We start from the raw sequence: 22,029 nt of genomic DNA, 5'->3' as shown, positions 1-22,029 counted from the left end.
GTTTAGTTCCAAATGTGCCTCAGACGACCCTGATGATAGATTGTTGCGACCAAGGAGAGAGATTGATGGGAAGAGGGAAGTTCGGAAAAGGCGCCACTTTTATGAGATATCATTTTCAGATGTGGATTCACACTGGTTGTTGAACAAACAAATAAAAATTTTGTGGCCTTTGGATGAGAATTGGTATCATGGCTTTGTGGATGGTTACAATGGAGACAAGAATCTGCATCATGTAAAATATGATGACCGCGATGAAGAGTGGATCAATTTACAGGGTGAAAGATTCAAAATTCTGTTGTTCCCTGCTGAAGTTCCTGGAAAAAATCTACGGAAAGGGAGCAGTTCAGAGACCAAATCTTCTCCGAAAATAAAAGGGAATGATACATCCAGTAAAGGCGAGGAGAAGCAGAAGGTAAAGCTAGAAGATGATTGCTGCATGGGCGACATGGAATCAGAACCGATCATCAAATGGTTGGCTCGGTCTATGAATAGGGACAAGTCTTCCACTCTTAAGGCTGCACGAAGACGGAAAAAATCAGAAATAATTACATCTGATGAACCTCTGAAAATGAATGGGGATGTTGTTAGGGACACTGCAGGTCAGTACGCAGATAGATCTGCTGGTTCTCTTACATCATGTGGATTACCTGGACCGAGTGGGAATGAGTCCTCGTTGGAAGGCTCTGGTTTTTGTAAGGGTAGCATATATCCTATTGTCTATTATAGGAGACGACTTCATACAGCAAAAAAAGGAATCTACAAGGGGTCAGGTGACAATAGTGTTGAGCAGCTTCGTGTCTCTAAATATCCGGATCCTGATGTAGAATTTTTGCCTTTCGAAGATTCTGGGCTTTTGGAGATTTATTGTCCGTGGAATGACGGAGTGCCATTTGAGTTGTCCCTTAGCGTACAGGTCGTTTCGTTGATGAACTACTTTTTTTTGGCGGATGTTGACTGGCTTTCACGTGTTGCTCTTTTGCTTCATCATGGTACACTTGTGAGTTTGTGGCCACGGGTTTGTTTGGAAATGATTTTCATGAATAACCAAGATGGGTTAAGGTATCTAATTTTTGAAGGCTGCATAATGGAAGCTCTTCAGTTGATTTTCCATATCTTGACGGTAGTAGATCATTCTAATAAGCAAGGAGTACAAGGAGCGGATGCTGACTTGAATTCGCCAGTTTTCTCAATTGGTCTCCAAGTTTCTTTCATCCCAGGCTTCCAAAGGCGGTTCTACAGTTTCCATGAAGTGAAACATTCGAAGTGGTCAAACTTGGAACATAAATTCAGGAGGCATTCTTTGCTGGTTAAGCAAGTGTCAACTCCCGAGTGTACACCCGATAACATGAAGGCCCTGCAGAAGGTATATTGATTCTTTAATGCATGATTCTGGTTCAGTATTTAGTTGCCTTTCACTTTTATTTTGTGTATCTTACCCACATGAGTTTATTTGTTTTGAACATTAGGTTATGCAGAAGAGATCTAGGCATGGAATCAGCTCAGGCTTTGTTTCCAGAAGATCGTCTCAAAGGCAACATCTAGGGTCTAATTCTGCAAACTGGATGTCATGCAGCTCTTCGGTTGTCAGACATAAGCACGAAACCAGGTCTAACGTTGCCATGAATGGCATTAATATTCAAGTTCCAATATCTGATCATTGTGAAGATGGTGCGCTGCAGTCAAGTAATCTGGCCTTGAATATTCAAAGCAGCACCTCAAGTCCCAAGGCCACTGCCCCAAGAAGTATGTGGCAACGAAGCAAAAGTTCTTTAAATGGCCATCTCTCACATGGTTGGTCGGATTCAAAGGGAGACTTTCTGCACACTAATTTGGGAAGTGGGCCTAAGAAGCGACGTACCCAGGTGTCATATTCATTACCTTCTGGGGGTTCAGATTCGAGAAACAAAGGTCCCCTGCACAAGGGGCTTCCGAACAAAAGAATTAGAAGGTCTGCTGCTGATGTTTCCGTAAGTCGTCAGAAAGATTTGGAGTCTAGTTTCTGTGATGCCAATGTGTTAGTCACTCTTGGAGATAGAGGCTGGAGAGAATATGGAGCTCAGATTGTCCTGGAACCTTTTGATAATAACGAATGGAAACTTGCGGTGAAAATCTCAGGGACAACAAAATACTCACATAGGGCACATCAATTTCTCCAGCCTGGATCGACAAATAGGTTCACGCATGCTATGATGTGGAAAGGAGGAAAAGATTGGACCCTAGAATTCCCTGATAGAGGCCAGTGGTTTCTTTTCAAAGAGATGCATGAAGAGTGCTACAATAGAAATACTCGGGCTGCTTTAGTTAGAAATATTCCTATTCCTGGCATCCGTATGATAGAAACAGAGAGCTCTGATGGAACAGAAGCTGAATTGATCCGCAGTTCTTCTAAATATTACAGGCAGACTGAAACTGATGTTGAGATGGCATTGGATCCTTTACGTGTTATGTACGACATGGACAGCGATGATGAGCAGTGCCTTGCGAGAATTCGCGAGTGTTCGGATGCTGAGAATTGTGCCTCTTGTGAGATCACTGAGGACGTGTTTGAGAAGGCGATGGACATGTTTGAGAAGGCTTCATATGTAAAGCAGCGTGATCACTTTACCTTAATCGAAATTCAAGAACTGATGGCCGGAGTTGGATCCTTGGAAGCAATGGAAACAACAATATATGAGCACTGGAGAACAAAGAGGCAGAGGAAGGGAATGCCACTAATTAGGCATCTTCAGGTATATGATCTCTAATGCCTTTCCTTCTTTTTATTTTATTTGATTTTGTCTTATATAGTTCTTTATGTACTTGGGGTGAAATACATATTTTTTGGACAGCAGGGCTAGTTAATTTACTTTAATATTATGTTTCTACAACAAGACTTGCGCCTTATATAAACATTTGTTTTTCTACCTCTGCATTTCAGCCACCTCTGTGGGAAAAATATCAACGAGAGGTTAAAAACTGGGAGTTGGCTATGAGCAAAGCAAACCCTCCAAGTGAGAAGCCAGCGATGTTTGCTTTCTGTTTTAAGCCACGAGGTTTGGAAGTCAAGCACAGGGGAACAAAGCACCGTTCACACCAGAAGAAACTATCGGTTTATGCTCATCAACATAGTACTACTGCTTTGGGAAATTATGATACCTATAATTCATCTGGTAACCCTCTTTTACCTGCTTTGTTTTCTAAAAAAATCCTCTGTATGAGTTGTTGTCTTAAATATTTCCATTTATTTAGCAGGAAGAAGATGTGCTGGTGGTCTGGCCTCTGGAGAGGAGAGGTTTGTGTATTCAAACCACAACTACGAGCATTCGGAGGAATTTCTGAGTCATCATCATCATCCTGGGACGACGTATTCTCCACGTGACCTAGGCATGGGATATTTCTCGAGCGGATGTCACCAAAACAAGTCTCGAAGAATCAACGGGAAGAGGAATATGAGTGAACGGTGGAATGCAAGAGGCTATTATGAATCCTCCCCCGGTTCCAATCTTGTTTGTCTTGATGCGGAAGAGTTACATAGCAGTAGTAGTAGAGATACTGATGAATACAAATTGCGAGAAGCAGCTGGTGCTGCAAGGCGGGCATGCGCTATAGCCAAGGCGAAGCGAGAAAGGGCAGAGAGATTGAGGTACAAAGCAGATCTAGCGATCCAGAAAGCCGCAGCTGCTCTCATGTTTGCAGACTGTAGTAGCATGGGGACGGGAGACGGCACGGCAACGTAAATAAAAATCATTTTAAAAAAATAAATATTAAATTTCTACAGAACTATTACTATGTTTTAGTTTTGATCAGCTAGGGAACAAGGTTTGAGTTGAATATCATGTTGCTATTGTAGCCGTCCAGTTCAAGTTATAACATTGCATCTTGTGTTATAGAAAGATCGAACTCGGAGTTCAAGTAAAATGGTGCTGAATGATGATTTTATTAATTGTTTAAGAATTACTTAGGCTGATGCTTAAACTGATTTTTTAGCGTCTTACTTTTAACCGATTTTTCTTTTTAAATATTGTTCTAGAAAAATCGTTTTGTTTAGATTTAATTTGTCGGTTGGGTGGATTCCTAGACCGCCTATAATCAAATGAAAAAAGAACAAACATTATCAGCGTTTTAAAGCGGATGGTCCTAGAGATTTTATCAAGAGTTAAAATCATTTTATATAAGCTCGTTTAGGTAATAATCTTGCATGAAATGAGAGAGAAGAAGAATAAGAAGAAAGACTTTCAACGGCGGGAAAGCTTTCGAGACACCAGTTTTTTCAGGAGAATGTCTCCTTCCTTTTGCTGGCTCCTTCACTATTTTTATCATCTCTGTAACCTGAGAGAGAGAGAGAGAGAGACAGAGATCGTCTTCTTGTCACCTCCATTTTTGTCTTTTCCCTGGCTGTTTCATCTTTCTTTCTTCTGTAAGGTTTCTCTCTTGTCTTCTTTTTTAGGTTTTGCAATATCTTATACCGCAAGGAAAACCAAAAACCTCAAGATTTCCCGTCTTTTTTATATACGTCTGTATCCGACAGATGAAACTATTAGGAAGCATTTTGATTCTGTGTAACGTAATGAGTTTTTCAGAAACAACAATCTTCCAACTTTTTATTTTTATATCTCTTATCACCGGAGAATAACCTTAATAATGCTTTTGGCTAATTAAAGATTGTTTCTCTGTTCATTCTCTCAGGTGATTTGGTAATAATGACGGCATTGCTCTCTTTGATAAGATTTCTCGTTTGAGATAAATTGATTTTCTTCATATATAAGAGTGGGGAAGCTTTTTGCCAACAATGGGGAAGGAAGACGAGCGAACTGAAAAGGCGATCAGGAGTTTGCTGAAGCTTCCTGAGAATCGAAGATGCATCAATTGCAACAGTCTGGTACACGTTTTCAGCAAAAATAATGCATTTGTTTGGCCAACTATCATTATTTTAAGTCTTCTTTTTTTAAAAAAATAGTTCATATAAAAATATAACATGCTCAATGTATTTAGTTCTGTTATTAAGTTTTTTTTGGACAATCTGAGTCTTGCAGGGTCCACAATATGTCTGCTCAACGTTCTGGACTTTTGTCTGCATCAACTGCAGCGGAATCCAGTAAGTCTTTACTCTTAATTAGTTTCATCATTTGAACTTTGAAAAGTGTTGTTCCATATGATGATCATGTGTGTAAGACGGTAAGACCTCTTTTTCTCATTTTGTGTAATGTCTAGTCGAGAGTTTACACATCGTGTGAAATCTATATCAATGGCCAAGTTCACAGCAGAAGAAGTTAGTGCACTTCGCGCAGGAGGAAACGAGGTTTGTGTAAATGTTGAACAGCTGTTATCTCTGTCTGATCATTGTTTTGTAAACTTTCCACAGTGATATATGTTTTGCTTTGTCTTCTTTGCAGCGAGCCAGACAAATATATTTTAAAGAATGGGATACTAAGCGTGATGCTTACCCTGATGCCAGGTTCCTGAACATTTTATTAAAACTAAGAGGAGTAGCAAAAACTTTATAGTTATAAACCTCAATTTTTTCTTACTTTCTTCTTGTTTTTAGTAATATTTTCAAGCTCAGAGACTTTATCAAAAGTGTCTATGTGGATAAAAGATACAGTAGTGAGAGCAATGACAAGATCTCACAGCAAAAACCGGTACACTGCTTCTCTTAGATGCTTCACCTTCTTAACTCAGGATGTGCCTCTTATCAATTTTTTTACAAATTTGTTTTGTTTCCACTCAGGCTGTGACTGAAGATTTCAAGGAAAGCATGAAGGCCAGTGCAAACTTCTTGGGATCTAAAAGCTTTCACTCTATTGATAAATCTGAAACTGGAGGGAAAAGTGGGAACAAATCTCTTAAGTTTTATTTTGAAGACAAGGAACCTAAACAACAACAACAACAACCACAACATGTTACGCATAACCCAAAGTCTAGAGGTTTACCAAAGAGTCCCATCCGGTTTGAGATTGTTGATGATAGGTACAGAGACGATGGAAGTGTTAAGAGATACGATGCACGTAGAGAGCCAAGAGGAAGCTCCAAATCACTAGACCTCTCTAACAACAAGGAAACTTTCGGTTTGCCAATTGTACGCCATGCCAGTGAACTCATAGGCGAGAATCATCCTCGTTTGCGCGTAGAAAAGGTTGTCAAAGTTGAAAAAGAGAAGGATCCAGTTAACAATCAGGTAAAGTGTAATCTACAAAACTCATGTTGTATATTACAGTGAAGATCATGTGAATCTTTTCTTTTATGTTTTGCAGTTGGCTGCATCATCTAGTAAAATGAAGAGTCAAGGAAGTTTAATTGATGATGTACCAGTTTCAGAACCTTGTGATGATAGCATCAGTCAGGGTTCAAATGAAGTTTCTACGCCTCAGAAGAGGACTGAGGGTCCAGCTCCTAACTCTTTGGAAGCTTTGTTGTTTGGATTCTCTGAGGACAATTATCCAGCAGCCAACCTTGAGATCCCAGCGATGCCAAAAACACAAGACAGTGTTACCTCTTCTGTCACAGAACCTACAGTTTCGCATGCCGGTTCTTTAGAGCTAGCTCTTATTCCTCCTCCTGCTGCTGCTGATAACTTAAAAGATATGAATACAACAAGTGCAGCTGAACATAACCAGGTTGGCGTCTGAGATAGTTTTTCAAACACACATTTACAAAGAATCAAAAAGTAAAAAGTTTATAATACTAAAATGTTTTTGTTCATGTGCTAACATAGGTGGAGTCATCTACACCACCTAAGGAACCATCAGATACCTCTATGGAACAATCAATACTGTGTATATCAAATTATGCTCATGGTGATCATCAAGAAGAGACAAACCCAAACGTAAGAAGTGCACTTCCTGAGGTAAATCACCTTTCCTTTTAATTTTATATCAAGATACTCTTTTGGTATCTACAATTATAAGAGTCTTAACCATTGGCAGGACCTTTTCTCTGGAGGCTTCTCATTTGCCTCCCCGCAAGTTCATGCTCAACATCATGGCATGGGATATGGCATGCAATATTATCAATATCCTGTGGTATATTATTTGGCATAATTGATAAATTTGGATCCAGTTAATAGATTTTGATCTGATCTTTACATGTGATATTCTTTTGTTAGCAGGCTACTACTGGAGCTTATACATATACATCAAAACCATCAAATCCCTTTGATCTTAGCTATGATGACGATACATGTCCAAACCAAACACCACAAGTATGAAACCTACTTCATTAAGATCATAGCATCGATGTCTCAAGATTGCCACTATCACTCATCTCAAATTCTCTAGTTTGAAAATTCATATGTTCTTCTTATGTGTGTCTTTTACAGTATCATTCAACCGCATACGTACAGGGAGGAGGCTTGCCTCTTGTGTCAGTTCCAAGAGGTGTTTCAGATTCTTCAAGCATGGCTGCAGATTCCTTTGGACTAATGATGGCCTCTCAGTCGCCTTATTACGCACCCGCTTTATCTCCAACCTCTCCATCTTTTGCCTCCAATCTTTCCCCTGGTCAGACAAGATTTCTGTATTGCAACCAATGTTTTCATGTTTTTTTTTTATTGAAGTCTATTCTAACGCTTGTTTTTTTAGGTGCATACGCAGGACAGCAACCACATGTGAACATGTCCCCATCTTTCAGGTAAATCACACTTTTTGAATCAACTTACAGTTCTTGAAACTCAAGTACACTTCTCTTTATGGCAAAAAAAAATTGATAATTTGTGCAGAAGGGAAGAGATGAATAGCATGGGTAATGCAGAAACTACTTACAACGCTGCACACTCATATCATCAAGCAAACTTTAATGGATATCCTTCTTCAAACCCAAATGCTTATATTTCTAGAGGAAATCCCTTTGACTGAGAGAGAGCTTGACGTCTGAGTTGCAAACACTCGGAGCATTTTTCATGGAAGTTGAATGAGATATAAGCGTTATGATTTTGACTCACAAAAAGCTTGAATGTGCTTCAAGATGAAACAGAGGTTTCCACTTGTCCACCATCTTCAACGTCCCTTAATACTCTCTTTTTAAACCTATCTTTCTTTAATTGCTTATTGCTCAAATGTGGGAGGATTTCACTTGTAAACCACTCAAAAAGATTATAAACATTTGGTAATGTATAATATTGTATTGATAAAAACTTGTTCCAATGCTCATAATAATTTATTCCCCATTAAACTAAGATAACTAAATATCACAAATTCATACGAATAATATTTTGATAATATAGTTACTAATAAGTGTAAATTTTGTTGGTTTATGTTACGTGTTATTTTTTTTGTTAAAAATTAATTTCGATAGAACCGGTCAGACTGAGACCAAGATTGAGGTCTGGTTTACTACACAAGTGTGTAAGAAGAAGACAAAAAACAAATAATTTATTTAGAAATTTACCAACTCTTCAACAAACTCTCTCTTACGTTTTTATTCTTATACCCTCTGATTTTGTTAAAGTTTCGCTAAAAAGGCACTGTGAATTGAATTTTCTATCACACACTCTCTTCTTCTACGCAGAAATAATTTTTAATTATCGTCTGAATCCGTGATTACACACCGACGCCGTTAACCATCGATCCCCCTCGTCTCTCTCTTTTGCTTAGATCTGAGCTTCTGGGCTCCTTCTCTCTGGATCGGATCATCCAAATCTGAAGACTTTCCATCGTCCTGCTCAAATTCGGGAGGTACGTACTTGCAACTAAGGATCAAAATTACGATTTTTGAGAAGAAAAAAAAGTTTCTTCCTTTAGAGTTTGTTTTTCTTAAAGTTCTCCTCTTTAGTATCGGTATCATCGAAATCTGACGAATCTCCTTCCACTAGTGTTGTTTCCTTGTTCAATTGTTGCAGTTACTGATTTTTGATCATTTTGATTTTGTAGATTTTGTGGCGACACAGTGGGAAAGTTTTGATTGTTTGTGGAGAAGTTTAATTATCAAAGCATGGCTGCTCCTGTGCCTCCAGGGGACCTTAGACCCAACAACAACAACCAGCGAAATTCGGGCCCACCATTTGGTGGCTATCAAGGAAACGCTAATGCTTTAGCTGACAATATGCACAACTTGAGCATGAATCGTCCACCTTCCATGATGCCTGGTTCTGGTCCTAGACCACCTCCTCCCTTTGGTCAGTTCCCTAAGCAGTCTCCTTATGGAGCTCCGCAACGTGGGCCTTCACCGATGGCTCGGCCTGGACCTCCTCCTCCTGCTGCTGGAATGGGGAGGCCAAGTGGTCCTCCTCCTGTTGGACATCCGACTGGGTTTCCGTCTAATGCACCCTTGGGGAGACCTACTGGCCCACCTCCTAGTCAGCCACCGTTTGGCTCTAGACCGTCAATGCCCGGAGGACCGGCCGCCTCTTCTAGTGGGTTTCCAGCTTTTGGTCCATCAGGTCCTCCTCCAGGGGCACGCCCGATGGGATTTGGTTCACCTCCACCTGTTGGATCTGGCGTGTCTATGCCTCCTCCCTCAGGCATGCTTGGTGGTCCAGTCAGTAACGGGCCTCAGGTGGCTAGTTCAGGGGGATTTCCGAGGGGTCCTCAGTTCCCTGGTGGTGCTGTTTCAACTCCACAGTCACCCTATGCACAGCCTCCTGCATCACCTTTTGTTCGAGCTCCTCCGCAGCCACTTGGTGCACCTCAGTCTGCGCCTCCTTCAATGCTCCCACCAACCTTTCCTGGAGCCCCTCATGGCAGGCCAGCAGTATCAGGCCTGCCTTACGGTCCACCATCAGGGCAGGTATGATCACATAAAGTTATGGTATATGTTTTTGTTAGATTGATGGAAACATGTGATGCCGTGAAGTAATCACACGTTAAATGTAATTTCTGTTAAACGGTTGCTATACTAGTTGACCGTGAGAGAGTTGGAGTGGCTCTCTAATTTCAAAAGTAAAATATTTTCACTTGATGTATTTACTTTGGGTGGCAGATTCTGATGGTCTAACAAATTTATATGTTCGTAGGTCGCTCCACCTCCTCTAGGCTTTCCTGGCCCAATGCAACCACCAAGATATGGCATGGGACCTTTGCCAAATCAGTCGATGACCACCATACCCTCTGCCATGGGTCAACCTGGTGGCCCTGTTCCTGGGCCCTCAAGGATTGATCCTAATCAAATCCCAAGGCCAGGTTCAAGCTCCAGCCCAGTTGTGTTTGAAACTCGCCATAGTAATCAGGCTAATCCTCCCCCGGTGTGTTTTCAATTCGGACATTAGTCTAAGATGTCATATATTTTGTATGTACTTTTTGTTAAACTGTTTTGTCTTTCCCCTGACTTTCTCTTATATTTCTTTGAAGCCTGCTACAAGTGATTACATAGTTAAAGATACCGGGAATTGTAGTCCCCGTTACATGAGGTGCACGATCAATCAGGTAACAGTAAAGCATTATCTTTTTGATGGTAGGATGTGTTCTATTTGCTGTTCATTATTCCTATGAGCTTGATACATTTTCCCCCTTTTCTGTAATAGATCCCATGTACTGTTGATCTTCTATCTACATCTGGAATGCAACTGGCGTTGATGGTCCAACCGCTGGCGCTTTCTCATCCATCGGAAGAGCCTATACAAGTAAGCCTTGTGTGACCAAACAAAGATTGTAGGCATTCGGTTTTAATGCTTTTCTTACTGATTGCGTTAACCAGTATCATTACAGTTCATTGTAGCCTAAGTTTTCTTTAGCATCTTTGAAAGAACCAGTTCCTTGAGCACTAACCTAATATATGGTGCAGGTTGTGGACTTTGGTGAGGCTGGGCCTGTCCGATGTTCACGCTGTAAAGGCTACATAAATCCTTTCATGAGGTTCGTTGACCAAGGAAGGAAGTTCACCTGTAATTTCTGTGGTAAGTGTTACTGTTATCAGTTAATGCAAGCCACATAGTTTGAAGTTGTAGAGAGGCAACTGCAATTGTATGTATCAAATGTATATTCTAAGCTAAAATCCTAGACTATCATTTTTGTCATCACCTTCCTGGTTAGAAAATTTTATTCTGTGAACCAGAGTTACACATATTTTTGGAGATAACGATATGATTTTGTTTAAAAGAGGCTCTTTATATTAGTTGTTGTCATAATCATTTGGATTCTGATGATGTCGTGATCCATTTCCTCATCAACTATCTTTTGCACAGGATACACTGATGAGACTCCCCGTGACTATCACTGTAATCTGGGTCCAGATGGTAGACGTAGGGATGCTGATGATAGACCTGAGCTGTGTAGGGGAACGGTCGAGTTTGTTGCAACAAAAGAATACATGGTTAGCTTGTGAAACTTTCTGGTTGTAAATGTATATTTCCGTGGTTCTGTTTTCTAAGATGTCAGATTGTTTTATACAGTCTGGACTCTTTTGGACAGATTGTTGTGTCTATGAAAGAAAATTATATTTCTTTACTTTTATGTTGATCTAGTGAACCACCACCTAAATTACCTATCTAGCTTAATGTTGTAATCTTTTCTAATAGGTGCGGGATCCGATGCCGGCTGTGTATTTTTTCCTCATTGATGTCTCAATGAATGCGATACAAACAGGTGCTACTGCTGCTGCTTGCAATGCAATCCAGCAAGTCCTTTCAGACCTGCCTGTAAGTTTCCAACATTCTATAGTAGCTGTATATTTGATGCAGAACAGTCAACAGTATCCACCCTGTTCTCAATATATACATGGGCCGATAGATTACTACGTTAATGGTATTGTTAGTCTAGTCAAACTTATGGGGATCTTCAGTAATAGTTTGATATTTTAATCACGCTCCTTTGCCTGCTAAGGCGTTATTGAATCATTTAAGAAGTACCTTCTAATGCATATCAGTCAACGTGTGTTCCTCTTTTTAATGAAACTGTGAACTTTTGTTAGAGTATGGCTATGTTAGCAGACTTTTTTTTTTTAAACTCTGTATGTGTTTGCAGGAAGGTCCTAGGACATTTGTTGGAATTGCTACATTCGACTCAACAATTCACTTCTATAATTTAAAACGTGCACTGCAGCAGGTGAGTTGTTGTTGCACTAGTCTTTTCATTCTTTGTAATTGTTGGGTGGAAAAGAAAACACATCTGTTCTCTTAGGATAAGAGTGGGTGCTATCTCTTTTCTTCCTGAATCTTTGTACTACTAGACAACTGTTACCACTGCCTGTGAATTTGATGGTCTCCGTTCATGTGCAGCCACTGATGCTAATTGTCCCTGATGTGCAAGATGTTTATACACCTTTGGAAACAGATATCATTGTTCAGCTATCTGAAGTAAGTTTCGGGCCATTTGTATTATTTTTGTGTTATATAAGCTGTCTGCTATTCTTGAGATTGGTTATCCTAATTTCCTTCCCATTTTGTTGTAATTTATTTAATCTGTTGGAATTCAGTGCCGTGAACACCTAGAGCTTTTGCTGGATAGTATCCCAACGATGTTTCAGGAAAGAAAGACTCCTGAATCTGCTTTTGCTGCAGCAGTTAAGGTATGGAATTTCTGAAGATGCATATGATTTAACTGCTTGTCTAATTGGTAGTTCCAAGTAGAGGTTGTTAACTTTTATACCTCCTCGTCTTTTGTTTGCCCTTTAGCAAGCACTTGTCAATTAGTTTAGAGGTGGCGTAAAAGAATATAAGTTAAATAGTTGGATTAAAGCAATTAATGAAGTCACTTTCAGGTTAACTGACCAATGTTATCAAGCTTGCATGCTTTTTGTGCTGCAAGCATCTCTAGTGAAACATTGTTTCTTTTTTTTGGGAGCAATGTTTAAGGATAATATCTACTCTAACAATTCCTTTTCTCGTAGGCTGCTTTCTTGGCAATGAAGAGCAAAGGAGGGAAGCTTATGGTGTTTCAATCCGGTATGCTGTTTACTCTATTTGGGTACTTTATATGTTAGGGCTACTGGTAAATGTGCTCCAGTTACTTGCACATTAAAAAGTCAAAAATATCACTTCTTATAATATACCTTACTTTTCAGAACCTCTACTATTTAACTAATATGTTTGCCTTTTTCTCCGTAGTTTTGTGTTCTGTTGGTGTTGGAGCACTTTCTTCTAGAGAGGCAGAAGGGAGAGCTAATATGTCTGCTAACGAAAAGGTAAAAGGGCTTTGTTCCAGAGGCTGTTGCATTTCACTGCAAAATATTAAAGCGTTCTGTAATTTGGATTTCAGGAGGCCCATAAGTTACTACAGCCAGCAGACAAAACTCTGAAGACCATGGCTATCGAATTTGCTGAATACCAGGTATGCCAATACCGGATAGGATAGATGTTTAACTGAATATGTTTCCATCTGCTTATTAATAATATATGATCTATCCTTTTTCTCTTGCAATATTTGGTTCCTATCTAAGCCATCCGGAAATGCTTCAGGTCTGTGTAGATTTATTTATCACAAGTCAAGCTTACGTTGACATGGCTTCAATATCCGTCATTCCAAGAACTACTGGAGGACAGGTATATTTCGATATTCCTTGTCCTTGCTAAGTTCTTAACATTCATTTGTACATGACCTGCATTTGATTTCCTAATGTTAGTAATTCGAATGCACTCTCTTTTGAATCATGTCCGACATATTTCCGTGGCAATTTTTAAATGCTAACTGAATTAGTCTGCGTGAGTCTTGCTTAGTTGATGCATTTCTCGTGGCGATCATTTTATTTTCATGGATGTTGGCGCCTTGGATTTTGCGGAACTTTGAACTTTCCCTTGTATACGGTTTTCTACAGGTGTATTGTTATTACCCTTTCTCAGCTCTCTCAGATCCTCCCAAGCTTTACAACGATCTTAAATGGAATATAACTAGGCCGCAGGGTTTTGAGGCAGTCATGCGAGTCCGATGCAGCCAGGTATATTTTTTTTGTGGAGAGAGTTCTTTTCATGCATTACTCTGTATACTCCAGTTCAAGGCTCTGTAAACCAATGTTTCTAATAATTGTAGGGTATTCAAGTTCAAGAATATTCAGGGAATTTCTGCAAACGCATTCCAACGGACATCGATCTTCCAGCGGTGGGTGGATCCTCCTTATATTTTTTAGTTTCTGTATACTAGCATTGTGTGTATCTGCTGATTTTGTGTCACTATTTATTGAAAACATATTTCTGTATGTGGTCCTTTTGCTGCATGATTACCAGGAGGTACCCTGTGGTATAAAGCTTTTTACTCTTGAGTTCTGACAAACCTTGATTTTGCGAATGCAGATTGACTGTGACAAAGCTATAATGGTGACATTAAAACATGATGACAAACTACAAGATGGAGCTGAATGTTCTTTCCAGGTATATTTTGTATACACGTGTTTGTGTAAAATGATGGTACTCTGTCTGATTTAAAGATGATGTTATTCTGTGTTCATCTTCTCTTTTCTTTTCTTTTCTTTTTTCAGTGCGCCCTTCTGTATACTACCATATATGGAGAAAGAAGAATTAGGGTTACCACTTTATCACTCCCCTGTACGAACCTGCTCAGTAATTTGTTTCGCGCAGCTGACTTAGATTCTCAGTTTGCTTGTATGCTAAAACAAGGTATGTCACTGTTTCCATTGCGATTCTACTGCTAGCCGTGAGGTCTATAAACCAAGATCTGTGTTTGGTTTCTTTTTTTATGCAGCGGGTAATGAAATCCCTACAAAGGCACTTCCATTGGTAAAAGAGCAAGCAATGAATAGTTGCACTGATGCACTCTATGCCTATCGTAAATTCTGTGCGACAGTTACATCATCTGGACAACTTATTCTTCCCGAGGCGCTCAAGCTTTTGCCGTTATATACTCTCGGTATTTTCTTGTGACTTTTTGCCTACTTTAAGCTTTTCAGGATCTTCTAGACTTTAATGTGATGTTGTTTCTTTTTAAATGGGTAGCATTGACCAAAAGTGTGGGTTTAAAGACGGATGGGAGAATTGATGATAGATCATTCTGGATCAACTATGTATCTTCTGTATCTACTCCTTTGGCAGTCCCACTGGTTTATCCCAGAATGATATCTGTCCACGACCTTGATGCAAAGGTATGATGCGGCTACATCTAATTAATCTCTCTCTCAAGCCTCAATGTGCACTTTGTGAAACTTCTGATTATTCTTGCTTTTCTATCTATCAGGACGATGAAGGATCAGGCCTTCCTCCTTCAATCCCATTGTCAAGTGAACACATTAGCAATGAGGGAATCTATTTTCTTGAGAATGGTGAAGATGGTCTACTCTATGTTGCTGAATCAGTGGACTCTGGTATACTGCAGAAACTTTTTGGTGTTCCTTCAGCTGCTGAAATTCCTAGCCAGGTGATCTCAATCTCTCTCTTAATTAGCGCATGAAATTTATAGGATAATCAAGTTGCAACAAAGTTCCAGATTTTGTACTATATTATTAGCAAATGACTCTTGTGACGTTTTCATCATATTTATTTATCACAGTATCAAAACCATGAAAGGGGAAAGATTGTGAAAGTCCTAGTAAGCAAAGATAACATGTCTTTTCTTTACAGTATGTACTGGAGCAATATGATAATCAGCTATCAAAGAAGTTCAATGATGTGGTGAATGAAATAAGAAGGCAAAGATGTTCTTACCTAAGGTATCAAGCAAAAGTCTCAGTAACTGTATTTTCCACCTTAACTGAGCAGAAGATCATTGTGTCCGGTCTAATCCTTTCCAACTGCTTTTATGTTTTTTTTCTCTACGCAGCATCAAATTGTGCAAGAAAGGAGATCAATCAGGTGAGTGTTCTGGTTTGATAGAATTTCAGTTGCTTCATGCACCTAGAAAGGCTACACGTTATTATCTTTTCCTGTTTGCTACAGAATCAGTCTTATATGCTAATAGTGATAGCATTGCTCAGCTAGTACCAATGTATAGTTTCGTAATCTTTTACTTAAACCCCTGAGACATTCCGAATATGGAGTTCTCTAATCGCTCTTTGGAAAATGACTTTGCGGATGCATACGGAAAACATTTTTATACGAATCATACTGATTAGGAGTTGCTTAGCAGAAATATTTAGAACATGGCATGTTGCTTAATCGGTAAATTTTTCTTGTGATTTTTGGATGACTTGTCAGGAATGTTGTTTCTGTCACATATGGTAGAGGACAGGACAGCAAGCGGCCCATCATATGTGGAGTTTCTTGTTCAAGTCCATCGCCAAATCCAGCTCAAGATGAACTGATCCTCTGTTTTTGGACTCCTTACAAAAGTCTCTCCCAGTTGTCCTCTCTGCTTCATGTTCAGAATCTATCATAGAAAAGCATAGTAAGGAGCGTTGTTTGTAGCTTATATGGCTTACGGGCTACCTGAGAAGTACTGGAAGGGAAGAGAGGGCATAGACTACTTCCACATGAGAAGTTTCACTTCAATTTGAAAGTGTGCTTATATAATAGTCTCCATTTCTTTTCTTTTGTTTTTCATGAAGAATTATACAGAAGAGTTGGTATCAGGTCCATTTTGACTGGTCACTTTGTGTGTGTTTTATTTAAGCTCGAACTAAGGTTTTCTTTTTAGTTATTGGATGTTGTCAAAGGGACAAAATAAAACTAAATATACAGTGCAGCGCATTTGAAATTGTTTTGATCAATAAATAAGTTTGAGAGAATTTATCATTTGTAAAAAGAAATATAAAGGACAAACGTCAATTTCATTAAGTAGGAAAAGAGATATGTATGGACCAAAGGCAAGGGAGAGAGATTTCTCAGTAGATCAGAAAAAAAAAGAGATTTCACAAAAGTCTAGTAAGACAAATATGTTCATATGAACTTTGCTGCATACAGATAATTTTGAGTTCAAGACATCAAAAAGAAAAGCAGAAAGTTCATAACAATAGATTAGTAACGGAACTGGACATTCAGTCTTCACCTTTTATTTTCATATATCTGAAATTATTTCTTTTTATATATATGAAAGTTGACAAATCTATTAATTTTCTAGATGTATGTGGGAAGTGAGAATTGTACGTGATATATTTGTTATTTATTTAGTTAAAAAATATATAAGTTGTCGTTTTCTCGGAGAACATCAAGCTGTTCAACATGTGCACCATCTGCCATCACAATCGTGCTTCCTCGTCTCCCGAACTTCTTCTCTGCATCCAACAAAGTCTTACAAATTTAATACTCACAATAAAAACTGTAGTATTGTGTTTATTCTACCTCTGGGATATTGATAAAATATATGATTATAATGTGGAAAGTATAACCGGACGGTCGCATTTTATAATCTATCCGAATTTATATAAATATAATATAAATGATTAAGATAAAGTATTGAAATAGTGAAACTGACCAGCTAAGTCGAATAAAAGCTGGATAGAATCAGGCAACATGACAAGTCTACCACTGGAATCATCACCATTGTTGTTGTTATCTTGATTAGGAGGAGGATGTCCATGGATAATCAATCTTATGGGAGCTCCTCCTCTTTTGTGCTCTTCTTCTGCATTCAAATGTCCATGAAGTACGATGATGATCTAACATACATAATATAAAATGAATAAAAGAAATTTCCAAATCTACACAGTTGTCTTCTTACTCTTTTCATTTTCATCTCTTGTGACCATTACTATCTCCTCATTGTTACTTTCTGGGGCTTGCTCTGTACGAACCGTTTCCTTTGACAAAATTATATGATTTCATCTCAAAACAAACTGATAATCGTTACATGAGCAATATGCATTTGCTATAAGAAAATCAATGGTCCTTAATTAAACCGATATCTATGTAAAATGTAGAATATTTTACTCCAAACAGTACCTTCTGCTCAGCCATAAAGATAAATGTAGAGTAACCTTGAGAAAAAATGTACCTGAGCATCTGCATTAGCTAATAAATCTCTAAGAAACGGGATTTCTTTCTTCAAGTCATCATTTAAACCCTTGAGATACTACAAAAGAAAACATTATCAAATGTTATATATAAGCACTAGTCGCTGATGTGTTTAACTGTTTAAGGTTGGTGAAGAGTTTGATGAACTTACAGTCATGAAATTAGTGATGATCAGTTTGGAGTCGTCGATGTCAGATTGAACCATTTCTTTGAACTTATGATGACTGACTCGAATAACCTGAGAAAGCCTCCTTGTCCTCACAGTGAAAGGCTGAGGAATGTTGAAGACAACTCCAATCTCTCCTGCCATATCCCCTGGACCGAACTTCGCCAATACCTTCATCACCATTTATAAAATCAATTCTTAATTCAATTAAACGTGTTTTAATTTTAACTAAAAGTAATGGTTTAGAGTTTTACCTGTTCACTTGCACCCTTGGATCTAATTATCTCCTGTGATTCCAATTTTTTTTTATCAACTGAAGTCATATTATATATACATTGAGAATGTAGGAGACATAGATAACATACCACTCCTCCTGATACAAGTATGTAGAAATCCGTTGGAATCTCATTTTGCAATATAATCTCCATTTTTGGTGGGAAATATTCTGCTTTTATGTGAGAAACCTACAAAAACAAAATAGGGACAATTAGTTAATGCATTCTTTTAACAAAAAAAATGAAAAATAAAATGGACTTGTTGATGGATCACCAGCTGAACGATGAGGCCATCAGGTAATCCTTTAAAAAGATAAGCATTCTCTATGACCGAACGGAATAAATGCTCGTTGATGCTTGATCTTATGGCCTTAGGTAGGTCTTGAAGAACCTCTTCTTGCTTCAACTCAGCGGTCTTGAACTTGAGCTGCATATGTGCAAGCATCTGCTCCCTCATCATATCCGGTAACTCATTTTTGCTTGTGTACCGCAATATATGATTGATTGCATTTCTCTGTCCAACAATAAGAGTACTTTGTTAAGCATGACCGGTTTTGGTCACATCCGGATGAAACATTAGTTTTGGTTAAAGCTATTATATATAAGTTGCATGATCTCCAAAATGTTGAATTTTTTTATTTAATAAAATTAATTAAAAAAATGTTAATGGCCTTGTAAATCTCAGAACTGACCTTTTTCTCAAGTAACTATAGTCATTTGGATTTAACGAAAGAAATCATGTAGTGAAAGAAGTGATGCTTATAGTTGACAATTACCATGGTGAAAGTACGAAGAGCGCCATGAACAACAAGATTGGTCATGTTACCCGATGATATAAGCGGTGAGACCAATGTTGAAAAGCATGTAGAACATGTTGAACGTCTTCTCACGTGTATTAACCGCATGCAAATCGCCATAACCCACGGTGGTGAGTGTGACAATGGACCAGTACATTGAGTAAGTGTAGCTTAGCCATATGCTTCTATCCTGAAATCCTCAATTTGTGATCCTATCCATGTATCTATAGGCCTTGGATAATGGTAAGCTATCCAGAATAAGATGCAACCTCAATGTGTATCCAAAATATTGTTACCTATAAAATTATTATTTAAAAGATGTATAAATAACCAACCAAGTTCGAGATTAGCTAGTAATCAATCATATATATGCAACAACTGACTTGTAACAAGTGTATGTGTAACTTACGCAAAGAAGCTTAATGACTCTGATCAAGAAGTAGTTGAAAAGTGTGTCTTTCTCTAGTCTGCAACAAGAAAAAGAGATAAGTTATGACTTATCAAAAATATATATGTCCAAATACTGTACATATAAAAACAAATGTTTTGTTCCAAAAAAAACAAATGTTTAAATGTTCTATTGTATACAGTCATATTAACCTTTTGAAGAGTTCGGCAACACGTCGGAGACGCCAGAGGCGGAGCAAGTTAAGGAAGCCGAAAGCTTGGCCTCGACCGCTGTTTCCGGTAACAGTTTTATATATGAACTGAATCGGTAACGTTGATACCACGTCCATCACAAAGGCCAAGCTCTTCAAGTACCTGCTCATTGTTTCACATATTATATATTTTTGTATATGAGTTATAATCAGTCGTAAAAAAAACGGATCCTTCAGTTTTTTTTTTCTTTTTTGTCAACATTCTTCCGAAAATCATATTAACAACTATACAATACTTAATTTTTTATGGGATTTAGTCTTTTAGATGAAAAACAATTTTTTTAACAAACAATATATGCATTTAATGACAAAAATATATGTATTAATGTACTGTGAAGTAACTTATGGTATATAACTATGTATTATTTACCGTCTGGCGATGAGATTGTAGTCGTCGACGATGAGGTAAGTAGAAGTATCCAAGTAATGCAACAAAAAAAGTGAGGACGATATCAACGGCGAAGAAAAAGTCAACGACGAGATCAATGGTCGGAAAAGCTCCATCAGCTGCTTTCTCGAAAGCCAACTCGAAGAGAGATGCCCACGCCGAGTACCCCACCAAGATCACCAAAAAATAGTTCCCACAGCCTACCAATAAATACATATTTTCATACATATATATAATATATATAATAATATATATAAATTCTTCTTTGTGTTTATAGTATATGGTCAATATGTTCAGTATATCATTTGAAATGATTGGTGAAACTATTGAAAGAAAAAAAAAACTATTGAAAGAACCTGTAACGACGATCATAAGGAAGAACGATGAAAGGTTTTGAAGAAGGATTCTCCTCGATGACTGTCCCAAACGCAGGCAAGAGACTGCTTGAAACCGACGTTATGTTCTTCACATCTTTGCTTGACCTTCTTCTGAACAGTAACGATAACGGAGATCTCTCTTCCGACGTTCCTAACGGCGCCGTGGAAGCCCTTTCTCTTCTAAACAGCAACGGTAACGGCGATCTAGCCTCTGAAGTCGTCGTAGACATACTAGTTTTGTTTCTTCTTTTCTGATCTCTCCTTCACGCTTTGATTTGTTTTTATCGTTTGTTTTTCCTTATTTAAATGATGAGAAGGTGGCGAGCGACTTTCGTTGACTTTATTAACTTTTCCCGTGACAATCTGTGGGAAAACAAATTTTCTAGTCAGTTTATATACTGTCACTACACCATGTGTGTTTCCCTAGTAAAGTTAGTAATAACATGATTTTATTCTGATTTTATTCTGTAATACGTATATGTTGCTAGTTTTATTGTTTTATTAATTTGATATGTGTGAAAAAAGAGTTCAGATTAATCTTCAAAAGGAGATACAATCTATAAATGGATAATTTATCTAAATATTTAAATAAGTCAAAACATAGTTTTATATTTTTATATCTGAATGTCCACACAAAATCAATATCGTGAAATCATTTCAAATTTGGATTGGCTTAGCTTAAGCTTCCTAAAATATTTCTATCACAAGATCACTCATGTGTGTTGCCTAGGTATAGTTTTTTGGGTTCGATACTAATGTACCACTCCGGTTACCCTTTGTTTTTCCCGAAGGGTTCATCCACTTTTGACTTCTATTCACGTCTCTGCGTCTGTGTGTATTCAATTTAACAACCAGTGTGATGACAAAATCGAGATCTACATATTATATTTACAACCAGAGGATAAGGTTCTTTTTTAGGTACGAAAATGTTTATTTAAGTAGTAGAGTTGAAGTATTGATATTCTCAAAGTCAAATCTGGACGTATTTGTTTTTGTTAGTATTTTTTTTTATCATCGATGACACCTGACAGGAATCGTAATGTTGAAAAACTATGCAACGATAATAAATAAATTAAGATAAATATAGTTCTATGTTTTAGTACATGTACTATTTTTGTTTTGTTTTTAACTGACACAATAAACGTGAATAACATAAGTAAGAAAAATCATGTAAGTTTGATGATAACAAACTTAATTTCCGAATGAAGCGAGAGGAATGGTAGACTTTTCTCCCTTCTCTCTAGGTTCTTGAGAGAGAGAGAGAGTTGGTCGCGGTGGTTCCTCCCTTTTGCTCGCGGTACACGGTGGTTCTCTGACGCGGTGTAGCCGTTTTTGTCTCCGGCGACGTATCCATTCTTTGGTGGTCGTCCGGCTAATGTTTCCGGCGTCGCACCTTATCACGGTGGGCGGTCGGTTTTTTGGGTACGGTCGGTTTTTTGACCTCTGCGTCGTTTGATTTCAACATCGACGGGGCTTTGGTGGAACTCTCTCGGTGTTCCGATGGTGGTCCGCTGGTGACTTGGTTTCGCTTCTCGTGGGATCCTGTCGGATTTTGTGGTTTCTCTGGGGAGGAAGCGTTAGGGATGAAGTTGTGGACTTCGGTGGCTCGGATGAGATCAAGGGATTG

General features: G+C 38.4%; 4 protein-coding genes across 5 annotated transcripts; 3 read left to right on the top strand and 1 right to left on the bottom strand.

The window, feature by feature from the left end:
• Nucleotides 1-4: 4 nt before the first annotated feature.
• Nucleotides 5-3,918, top strand: LOC130501808 (uncharacterized; the record flags this gene model as incomplete). The annotated part of the gene is made up of 4 exons (XM_056996632.1): nt 5-1,363; nt 1,467-2,729; nt 2,918-3,149; nt 3,232-3,918. Coding segments are annotated over 4 exons (3,339 nt in total), but the record flags the coding sequence as incomplete, so codon positions are not given.
• A 404-nt stretch (nt 3,919-4,322) lies between these two features.
• LOC130501807 (uncharacterized) lies at nt 4,323-8,051 on the top strand. 2 transcript variants are annotated; one of them, XM_056996630.1, is made up of 14 exons: nt 4,323-4,396; nt 4,666-4,858; nt 5,013-5,074; nt 5,191-5,278; nt 5,373-5,434; nt 5,525-5,618; nt 5,708-6,154; nt 6,231-6,593; nt 6,692-6,823; nt 6,903-6,998; nt 7,085-7,177; nt 7,295-7,475; nt 7,557-7,605; nt 7,694-8,051. In XM_056996630.1, the coding sequence occupies exons 2-14, from the start codon at nt 4,769-4,771 to the stop codon at nt 7,827-7,829; spliced, it is 1,893 nt and encodes a 630-aa protein (XP_056852610.1). In that variant the 5' UTR covers nt 4,323-4,396; nt 4,666-4,768; the 3' UTR covers nt 7,830-8,051. The 2 variants fall into 2 exon arrangements, with proteins under 2 accessions (XP_056852610.1, XP_056852608.1); XM_056996628.1 differs by having other exon boundaries at nt 7,082-7,177.
• Nucleotides 8,052-8,447: 396 nt separating this feature from the next.
• LOC108842616 (protein transport protein SEC24 C) lies at nt 8,448-16,515 on the top strand. Its single transcript, XM_018615593.2, has 25 exons — nt 8,448-8,648; nt 8,844-9,699; nt 9,926-10,153; nt 10,260-10,334; nt 10,433-10,531; nt 10,693-10,804; nt 11,093-11,220; nt 11,426-11,545; nt 11,871-11,951; nt 12,125-12,202; nt 12,322-12,414; nt 12,736-12,790; nt 12,953-13,029; nt 13,104-13,175; nt 13,304-13,387; nt 13,660-13,779; nt 13,872-13,940; nt 14,132-14,209; nt 14,317-14,455; nt 14,541-14,705; nt 14,792-14,937; nt 15,030-15,209; nt 15,413-15,501; nt 15,612-15,643; nt 15,986-16,515. The coding sequence occupies exons 2-25, from the start codon at nt 8,905-8,907 to the stop codon at nt 16,090-16,092; spliced, it is 3,222 nt and encodes a 1,073-aa protein (XP_018471095.2). The 5' UTR covers nt 8,448-8,648; nt 8,844-8,904; the 3' UTR covers nt 16,093-16,515.
• A 104-nt stretch (nt 16,516-16,619) lies between these two features.
• Nucleotides 16,620-20,708, bottom strand: LOC108830098 (potassium channel KAT3). Its single transcript, XM_056996631.1, is given in 18 exon segments — nt 16,620-17,001; nt 17,202-17,351; nt 17,448-17,526; nt 17,721-17,798; nt 17,892-18,077; nt 18,161-18,193; nt 18,272-18,370; nt 18,456-18,695; nt 18,958-19,008; nt 19,010-19,170; nt 19,173-19,250; nt 19,253-19,274; nt 19,388-19,445; nt 19,579-19,740; nt 20,008-20,063; nt 20,065-20,211; nt 20,213-20,225; nt 20,382-20,708. Coding segments are annotated over 18 exon segments (1,968 nt in total). The 5' UTR covers nt 20,633-20,708; the 3' UTR covers nt 16,620-16,897.
• Between the last annotated feature and the right edge of the window lie 1,321 nt (nt 20,709-22,029).

The sequence above is a fragment of the Raphanus sativus genome, unplaced genomic scaffold (genome assembly GCF_000801105.2).
Source record: "Raphanus sativus cultivar WK10039 unplaced genomic scaffold, ASM80110v3 Scaffold0295, whole genome shotgun sequence".
Lineage (NCBI taxonomy): Eukaryota > Viridiplantae > Streptophyta > Magnoliopsida > Brassicales > Brassicaceae > Raphanus > Raphanus sativus.
Note: the sequence above shows the minus strand (reverse complement) of the source record. Positions and strands in the feature narration are given on the sequence as shown.